General features: G+C 36.8%; 1 protein-coding gene across 1 annotated transcript; it reads right to left on the reverse strand.

Annotated features, from left to right (window-relative positions):
- Positions 1-2,951: 2,951 nt before the first annotated feature.
- On the reverse strand, positions 2,952-7,981 carry LOC121412534 (leukotriene-B4 omega-hydroxylase 3-like). The gene is made up of 7 exons (XM_041605327.1): positions 7,643-7,981; positions 6,711-6,854; positions 6,040-6,233; positions 4,869-5,019; positions 4,523-4,612; positions 3,880-4,031; positions 2,952-3,449 (listed from the first exon to the last, which is right to left on the reverse strand). Exons 1-7 carry the CDS (start codon positions 7,979-7,981, stop codon positions 3,002-3,004), a joined length of 1,518 nt encoding a protein of 505 aa, XP_041461261.1. The 3' UTR covers positions 2,952-3,001.
- Positions 7,982-10,518: the final 2,537 nt, after the last annotated feature.

The raw sequence follows: 10,518 nt of genomic DNA on the forward strand, positions 1-10,518 counted from the left end.
TGGTCTAAGTTCATTGACCCTAAATGATCTTTGACCTTGGTCATGTGACATGAAACTCTAATAGGATGTTCAGTAATACTTGATTACCTTATGGCCAAGTTTCATGAACTAGGTCCATATACTTTCTAAGTTATGATGTCATTTCAAAAACTTAACCTCAGGTTAAGATTTGATGTTGACGCCGCCGCCGTCTGAAAAGCGGCGCCTATAGTCTCACTCTGCTATGCAGGTGAGACAAAAGCGGAGAATGAAATAGACGATTTTCAAATTTGAACACTGACGTACTGTTCGGAGTTTTTTTTATTCTGCGCATGATTAGAAGAAGGTAATTCTTACTAAGGGCCTTTTCTCTCATGAATCTTGAATCATAATTAAAATAATGATTGCTATTGCAAACTCGACTGTGATTAGCGTTCGTGATTCTAGTCGTGTTCTAGTTTGGTTTCACACGTGCTAAATATTCCTCATTAGCATTATTTTTCACTGGAATCATCATTCAAATTACGATTTCTTGACCGTGTGAAAGGGCGGTAAAAGTGACATGATGGTTTAATATAATGAGATAAACACCAAATCTGATGTCTTGATTATTCCTATACTGTTTTGAATTTGTTTTTCATTAGATCCACACAAAAACAACAGTGCGCCCACTAGCGAGTGGTATTTCACAGTTGGCCAACTATTGTTATATAGCAACTTGTTAATGCATTCAAAGTAAAAACGCAACAAATAGTTTCATAGAGCGTTCATTGGCCAGCGTGCTATTCAAGGGCCTTTTCACACGTGAATCTTGAATCGTTGTTATAATGACTGCAATTCGTCTTTAGAGCCATCGGACCTTTCACACGGAAAATTCGTACCGAAATTTGAGTGAAACTTAACTGGAATTCAACCTCCGGAGTAGAATTTGAATCCGTGATTGTGATTAACGTTCGTGATTATAGTTTGGTTTCGCACGTGCTGAAAAGTAGTCACTAGCCTTATTTTCCACTGGAAGCATTATTCAAATTACGATTTTTTACCTTGTGAAAGGGCGGTTAGTCATTTCTGCATCCTGCTATGTAAGGCATGCTTGCATATCTTACCTTGAAATCTGCCTATCATACCAACCTTTCACACGGTACTTAAAAAGTGCCCTTTTTACGCAAGAAAAATGCTCCCTCACGAATGTGTACTGTGCCCCTCTCATCGAAAGAGGATCCTTTTAGGTTTTACCAAGTGCCCTTTCTCGGATAAGTTCCATTTTCCCCAAAAAAGTACCGTCTCACGGACGTGTTTTGTGCCCTTTTCAACTGAGAAGGACTTAGCAAGTGCAATTTCTTGGTATCAGTGCCAAAATCCCCCCCCCCAAAAAAAAAAATCCCCTCACGAACATGTCCTGTGCCCCTTTCATCTGAGGACACGTCTTATGCCGTTAGCAAGTACCTTTTGCCATCTTATAGGTGCGCTTTCTCGTATCAGAGACCACTTATACCCAAGAAAAGTGCCCCCACGAACGTGTCCTGTGCCCCTTTCACCCGAGAAGGACCTGTTTTATGTGTTAACGAGTGTATCTTTGCCTTTTTATAGGTGCCTGCTCTTCATATCAGATAAGTTGTCCAGAAAAAAAAAATCTTTCCATGCCCGATGAGCGCCCGGTTTCTTTATGTAGCGCCGTTCTGTTCCTCCTGCAAGTGCATAATGAAAAATAATCCTACGTGCCTTAAGTTTCATGAGTCATGTGAGTTGGGAAAATAAGTATTTTTTCTTTGTTTTTTTTCTTTGCAGTTGCTCCCCCCTCCCGATTTTTTTACTGCAGATTTGTCACAAAATTCACCAAAAGTATGCACAAAATCCATCAATTTCACTTTAAAAAATGCAAAAGTGCATCAAAGATAAGCTTGGTCGCTTCGCTCCCTCGCTTTTGAGTTTTCTACCAAAAAGTTCACGCGTGCTGCCCCCATGCGAACAATTTCTGAATACGGCCATGTTTGAATTAGTGTCCTTTTTTTAAAGAAAATGTGCCCTTTTTATGTCTGTGCCCCTTTCAACTTCGCTCCCTCCACCCCTATGCTACTCCCTCACACCCCATTCATTACTTTATGTATTTCCTTATTTTTGCCATAATTTTTCAATATTCACATTTACTCCATTATGGAGTCATTTTTATTAATTTGATTAAATTTCGATGTACTGTAACTTGTCTGTTTTTAGAGATGGGAAATAAATGAATTTGAATATTCCAGCAAGTCAATTGAAAAAAAAACATTGACGTAAACCTTAGTTCGTCCTGCCCCTAATGAAAACCTTGGCGCCACCCTTAATGTAGCATATCCAACAAGTCCAAGAGTTCCTTGAACACAGAGAGTATTACACGGGGGCAGACCTTTACGATTAAAGGTCAAGTCCACCTCAGAAAAATGTTGATTTGAATCAATAGAGAAAAATCAAACAAGCACAATGCTGAAGATTTCATCAAAATCGGATGTAAAATAAGAAAGTTATGACATTTCAAAGTTTCGGTTATTTTTAACAAAATAGTTATATGAACGAGCCAGTTACATCCAAATGAGAGAGTTGATGATGTCACCCACTCACTATTTCTTTTGTTTTTTATTGTTTGAATTATACAATATTTCAATTTTTACGAATTTGACGATTAGGACCTCCTTGCCAGAAGCACAAAATGTTAAAGTAATGGAATTCCACGTGTCCAGGGAGGAATGAAACTTCATTTCACATGACAATGACGAGAAAATCAAAATGTTTCATATTTCAAACAATAAAAAACAAAAGAAATAGTGAGTGAATGACATCATCGACTCTCTCATTTTGATGTAGCTGGCTCGTTCATATAACTATTTTTGTGAAATGAAGCGAAATTTTGAAATGTCATAACTTTCTTATTTTACATCCGATTTTTGATGAAATTTTCAGTGCTATGCTTGTTGAATTTTTCTCTTTTTATTCAAATCAAGTTCTTCTTGGGGTGGACTTGTCCTTTAAATTGACTTTTAGAACATTACTCTTCATTCCTTGGATGAATGCCAAGTAATATTTCATCCTGTGGTGCGCTAACTAATCTGAAGACTGGAATGGAATCCTGGAGCAAAGTAAAGCCAAACTTGTCGAACATTCGAATCGCTGCTATTTGCATCTCCTGAAGCGCGAAATGTTGGCCGATGCAGTTACGCGCACCAGCCGAGAAAGGAATGAAAGCGAATGCATCTCGACTCTCGACGTTCTCGCGATCAAAGCGGCTTGGTTTGAATTCCATAAGATCATCTCCCCACACATCAGGATTGTGATGGAGTTGGTACGTGTAGATTGTAATCTCGGTTCCTGCTGGCACGGTAAGACCATCGACAACCAATGGTTCGGTTAGGAGGCGGCCTGGTGCGATTGTCGAGTAAATACGCTGACTTTCCTTGATGCATTTCAACAGAAATGGAGTATTGCGAAGATCATCACTGCAAATGAACAATATATATATATATATATATGAAATGTTTTAAATGATTTTAATTCGACATGTTGGGTTAAGTTCTCAAAACACATCATCTAGCATCGAGTTTATGTGATCATGCGGCATAAACATAAGCACCCTTAGGCAAAAGAAAAACGTGTTAGGTATAGGCCTATCTAAACACTACTGTAATAAAACAATGTCGGAAGGTTTTAATGCCAGGAAATCTTACTAAATTAGACGATAAATAGTGGAGGTACCGTGGCCGAGTGGTCTAAGGCGCCTGGCTATACATGAAAAGCACTTGTTTAAAAAAATAGACGATTAATTTGTCCAAGACAACAGACGGTAAAGACCTCATCAATATCACCATTAATCTACAGTAACTGTAATGTAAACCTATCTTCAGATTGCCGTCTAGAACCTTAATTTACCTGTATATCTCTCGATTTGTACGATCTTTGAAGAGTTCATCAACCTCTTCCTGTACCTTGGTCTGGTATTCTGGATGGGTTGCCAACAAATACAACAGCCAAGTGAGGGCGCTAGATGTCGTATCAATTCCGGCAACCAAGAAAGTATTTGCCTTTTTTAGAAAATGAAAGAACATCTGACAGTCTATTCAACGTACAATTATTATCATATTAATAGATAATGTTTACATTCTGCTTAATAGGTAGGTTTCTGAGTGCACAACCATTAACCAAGAAGATTATAAAAATGAATGAACCATTTTAAGACAAGTAAGCCTACAAAACAATCCCGAAAGGGGTCCAAGAGTGACAGATTCGCTTTATCTGTTGAAAATGCACTTTTCGCCCATGTCAATTTTTTGTCGTTTCTGTGTGTCGAGTGTATTAAGACAAAAATCTTGACAAGTGTTAAATGTGCGGAGACGTTTGGTTGCTAAATGAAAGGTGATATTACTTTCTAAAAGGACCGGTGGACAAAGTGTACATCAACGGTCAGATGATGGAGTCTTGCGGGACTCCATAAAACAGCGTGGAACTTGTAGGGACAAATTGCCTGTTTGTCTTTTGTTCTGAAGTTAATGGCTAATTACTGTCATTGAATTACCTCGTCTCTGATCTCTTCATCCGTTAATCCTCCATCAGACTCTTTGGATAACATTACTGTGTCAAGGAGATCCATCCCTTTAAAGTATTCCTGGATTGATATACAGAAAAAAATCTTACGGTTAATTAATTTGGACAAAAGGGACAATGTGCCATTTGCTTTCGGAATTAATCAGAATCTAGAAGAGAGATGGAAACGTCAAAAGTGATTTAGTCATATTGAATATGCTTTATTTAAAGTATCAATCATCTGCTAGAAACATATACCGGATTGCTTGTGAAATCTAACTTTAAAAGTATAAATGTGTTTACAAGACAAACATTATTTTTCTGCTCACAATACTTACTAAGTTAGATCCCCTCGTTTTGTGTTCCTCTCTTCGTTCCGAAATTATTTTTTCGATACATTCATGAAGGACATTAATCCCCTTTCTCCATGGTTTGTAGAGGGAAGATCTCCGGAAGATGAATTTAAACGGTAAGACCGGGCTAAAGGATCTGCATAATAAACATAAGTTCTTATAAGAGGTTTTCATGTTCAATGAAATAAACCGATATATATACTGTATATGATCATACAGAGAGACAAAAGGATTATTGGCAGTTATTAAGTTAACTTATTTTGCCCCGGCACTCCAGTTGTTATTATCTTCATTTACTGAGTAAATAATACTAACTCCTTCTTCTGAATAAAGGTAACATTTAATATGACGTCACAGAATCTCCCATTGACAGTGGTCATCTTGCCAACCAAAATATGAAAGTCGCCCCCCCCCCGACATGCTGGAAATATTGAGACAAGCCTACTATTTATTCGAAAAAAAATATACAGTTATGGGTTGCACACTTATTCCTCTTTCTTGGCCTCGGACTTTTCGAGCTTCACCTTAAGCCTGGCCTCGCCTTTTGGCATTGTGCGTGTTCACGTGTACTGAAATATACTATAAAAATTCAGATATAGTTTAAAAAATAGGCCTATATACGTTTCCCTTGTGGCTAGTTCGAACCGTGGCAAAATACGAAAAAAGCTAGAAAGGTGTCCAAGAAATAGATCAAAATTAATATATAAGGGGGCCGGTTAAGAATTTACTCAATGTGCCTTCGAAAAATTACCACTGAAGTATACACGTCCCCCTCTTGATGTTTACGCCAAGATGATTAACTATTCTGAACTCAGGTTTTATTTAAACTCTGGTTTAAAGTTGTGGTTTAACTATGGACAGCAAATGGTGACATCAATCTTTAAAATAAGAGGTTCAACATGTTTAATGTTAGCTCATTTGACTCTCAAGTCATTCTTAATTTTCCTGGAAGGTAAGTAAGATAGTTGTCTTTACTACTGAAGGATTAGCAAAGATCACAGTAGGCATAAGAATTATACAATGTAATAAAATTGTGATATTTTTAGCTTCCCACATAATTTTAGCACCAAGTTAGATCATCTTCTAAGTTAAACCCAAGTTCAGTGTATGGGTCTTAAGAGTTTACTGCGTCCTTTTCAGAAATATCATACTGTACCGTTTCGCAACGATATCCATCAAGCTGTGGGATGACTGTACGAATTGTGATTCGACCTTTTGACAATCAGACTTGTAGGAAAATGCACACTGAAGAATGACGTCACTGGAAAATGAAGTCATTGATTTGTAGACTTCTAGGGGCTTTCCTTCTTCACATCTCTGCGCGATCACGGAAACCAAGGTCTCTGCTACCTGAGAAGGACACGATGAATTGAACTGGTCAGTTTTGCTATTTGGAGCTATAAAGAGATGGACGATAAACGCGGGTCTCCCTTTGACATGTTTGATACAATGATAGTCGCCGTCATCTGATTATGCATATGCATCTTAAACATGTTAAATAAGAACATAAAGGTGCTTTGACAACAGCGACTACCAAGGAACATTTACAAAGGAACAGTTTTCCTGGTCTTGGATTGTTGGCTAGCTTGATACCCTGATTCAGGATAGGTCATATGCTTTTTCAATCAGCATGCTTAAGTTAAAGTTAAGGTTTCACTCAATATCATAAACCTAGCATAAAACCCTATTGCAACCATAACTTTACATCTAAGACGAAATTAAGCCCCGAGCAATTATCGAAGGAGCAAAATTAATGTCGTGCCACCGACGTGAGAGCCATTTTTCGTGAAGTATGATTATTTTTCTTTGCATATTAAATTTGAATACCTGGTTTATCTTGGGAATGTTATTTTTGAGAACGTTGAAGTGGAAAGTGCCTGTAATGAGTTTCCTGTGTCTTTTCCACAGGTCACCATCTGTTATAGGCATGCTTCGACCGAGCCATTCTTCAAACAAACCATAAAGTGAACTCTGCAAGGATAAAGAGGCAAGAATATGATCAGTTATATCGATATAAGAATGATATTGAATCTCAGTTATACCAAAATGTCTATAAACCAATGCCTATATACCAGAATTGGCGTGCATAGGGGCAGGGGACGGGCAAGTGCTTCGGGTGCATACCCCCCCCCCCCCTCCCTTACGATGAGGTCTCTGTTTTGGAGTCTTTCAATCAGTCTTTAAACATGTTAAATCAAATATTTAGAGTCTCGCCTCAAGTTTTGATAAAAAGTTCGAAAAATTGTTCAAGGCTAGTTTTCCAGCCAGAATCAATGATCTTGTCTGCAGTAATTTTATCTATATCATGTATCGTGCCACACCAGTCGAACTGCGTTCGAAATTACTTCATATTCTGTTCTATTAATATTTATGAGGGCTGAGGCGTGGTCTGACTTAATATTGGGTAGAATTTATGTAAAATCATGTTAATTATCCCTTATCGTATAAGTGGGGGGGGGGGACGCACCCCAGGTGACACTTTAACGGGACGTAAATTAACAAAAAATAGGAGGTAATAAATGAGGAGTATATACAGACCTTAAGGGGGTGTAGAAAGAGAAATAATGGGGGAATAAAGACAAATATACTAAGAGGATTTCGTGACCATTCCTATTTGATGGTGAATAAATCAGAACTAATTATTCATATGAATCTAGAATACAATGATAAAATTGGTACCATTCATTTGCGAATTTTATTCGCTTTAAATAATGACTGGTTCAAGCGATAGAATAGTCAGGATCAGGGTTATGACTCACTTTCACTGTTCCGACTCTGTCCGTGAGAATTTTCCGAATCGAGTCTGGATGATTCAGCCCTACAACCGGTTTCCAACCAGCCCAGAAGACATGAAGTCTTGGATAGGTCTTGGCCATGTTACGATGCCACTCTAACCCAGGGGTTAGTGGTCCAGGTTGTTGAAGGACATTGCCGAACAACCAGTGAGGTTTGGGGCCTGGAAGGGTGCGTCGAATATGAAGGATTCTCTTGACTTCTCTCCATACTGCCACCATGCAGAGGAAGAACCGATATCCTAAAAAGCTTACCAAGCAGGGCAAAAGCACCGTGGCTACTGGACTAATGCCGCCAATATCCATTCTTTTCTAATTGGTAACGAAATCGGATGATAAACTGCTCGTCGAGGCTGTTTAATGTCGGCTGACTGATATTTTTCACAGGGGCCTTGCATACGAGTCAGCAAGATAAACACCCCCGAGATATATCATGTTTACTTTTTATGAATTTCTCAATTTGCCAAGTCATGTATTTCTGTATGTAGTCATGTAGTCATGTATTTCATGCCAAGTCATGAATTTCTCAATTTGCCAAGACATGACCTTGAAGTTCTAGGGATCGAAGTCTGCATGCCCTGGTGATACGATTAATAATGAACTGAACGTAGCTGCCGCATGATATGTTTAAATTGTGTTGAATAATAAGTACCTCTTGAGTTAAGATGGGTGGATTTTTAGGTGGGTTCAACTTCCAAGTTTTGTCCTTGACCGGGATAATGCATCATGTAGATAAATAACTCTAATTACATCAGGACCAATTAGAATGAAAGATAAATCACTCATTTATGAATTTTATTTTCCATTGTCTTTTTTAATAAATTTTTCATAAGACAGTGTCCCGTAAAAAGTCATAGGGCGTCGCAATGCTATACAAGCATGTCGTAAACCTTATCTAAAGGTTGCTCAAGACTTCGAACAGAAAAGAGTCGAGACATTTTACGATGTTATTTTTCTGCGCTCCGGAAAAAAAATGTGTGGAACGTTGAAAAGGGGTCCATGACCCCCCCCCCCCATTCCTTTTACTATTGAGCGTGCATCGATTAATTCTCAATGTACACGCTTAACTAATGGCAAGTCTACCCCATCAAATTGATGTAAATAAACGATATTAAGATGAAACAAACAAATTTGAGAATAAACTAATGAAGTTTTACTTTAATATTGCAGATGAGAGAGTAAATGAAATCAAACACTATTTCTTTATATTACATTAAATATGAAACATTTCAAATTTTGTAGCTTTAGTATAATGAAGTGGACAATTCTATTAAAATAAAAACTTTTTTACAAGTTGTTTTCAAGGGTGTGGTATACAAAATATTATACGACAAGAAAACTCGAAGCAAAGAAATTAATATTTCGTACTTAAACTTGATTTTTACAATAAAAAGATAACACGTTTTGTTGGTGTTTGTGAAAGAATTGTTACATTAACAATTATCAAAATCATTTTTTTTCAAAGCTTCAGTAAAGTCATTTGCATTCGAAAGATATCTGAATTGTTTTTTCTATGACCGAGCATCACTGAACACAATCAGTGTTATTATGAAGTGGTGGACAATAGCAAGTGGTTCTCTTTCACTGTAGGCAAACAGATTAGAATCATACGTTTACTCTGTAAATATTACTCAACTAAATCTATTTTCATAATGTTTGAATTTCATTTATTTCAATATTTTCCCAGCAGAATGTTCTTAAATAAAAAAAAACAGTTTACGAGACATGATGAAGCATAATTCGTAAAGTTCTATTCCTTTTCGTTTTTCATCGTTCACTATCAGACTATGTCCACTATGCGGTATACATACAGATTGGAATCATACGTTTACTCTTTAAATGTTACTCAACTAAAGTTCTTTTCATAATGTTTGAATTTCAGTTATTTCAATATTTTCCCAGCAGAATGTTCTTGAATAAAAATAAAAAAAAGATTACGAGACATGATGAAACATAATTTGGAAAGTTCTAGTTCCTTTTCATTTTTCATCGTTCGCTATCAGACTATGTCCATTATGCGGTATACAAACAGTTTGGAATCATACGTTCACTCTGTAAATATTTAGTAGACTTGTTAACTGCAAAAACGCTGCATTTTTTAGTACAAATGTCCCACTTTGGCACAAATGCTCCTTGAGTCAAAAGAAAAAGATTCATCCAAAGAGACACGCTGTATCTATGCAAATAAGCAAGTAATATGTATAAATTTGCATATTATGTCTATATAGTGAAAACAAGTATTTAAGATTATATATTTAACAAGAACTGCCCTAAAATTGGAAATAAAGACTTAGGGTTAGAAAGGGAAGAAAATTGTCATAAAATTATTGGGATATCCTTGTTTATTATTACCTAATTTGCATAAATTATGCAAATTATAATTCAAAACAGAGTATTTTTTCATGAATCCTCAACTGTTTTATAAATAACAGCAATTAATACACAATGTCAACATTCTCCATGAAAGAGAATATATTAGTGAAAACATCGATATGCTTCATGACAGTATTGGTGTCTTAATTTGCTTAAAAAAAGAGGGCAAATATGTCATAATGTATGACGTGATATTGCGCTATTAAAATAAAAACGAGACCAAAACAACCTCTATGTCACAGTCACACTCACGAATCCGACAGTAAAGCGATCAATGGTATGTCATTCGAGATAACACAATCCCAACACAATAGCTTCCATCGGCTTCTCGTATCGCTTTTGTTGGTGTGTCTGCCACACCGTAATCTATGGTATATACGGGCAAAATGCATTTCGGTATCGGTAAAACACCATTTAATTTACATGTATTTGTTTCTAATTTGTTTCCCTTAAAATTAATAGGAGACATT

The sequence above is a fragment of the Lytechinus variegatus genome, chromosome 4 (assembly GCF_018143015.1).
Source record: "Lytechinus variegatus isolate NC3 chromosome 4, Lvar_3.0, whole genome shotgun sequence".
Classification (NCBI taxonomy): Eukaryota; Metazoa; Echinodermata; class Echinoidea; order Temnopleuroida; family Toxopneustidae; genus Lytechinus; species Lytechinus variegatus.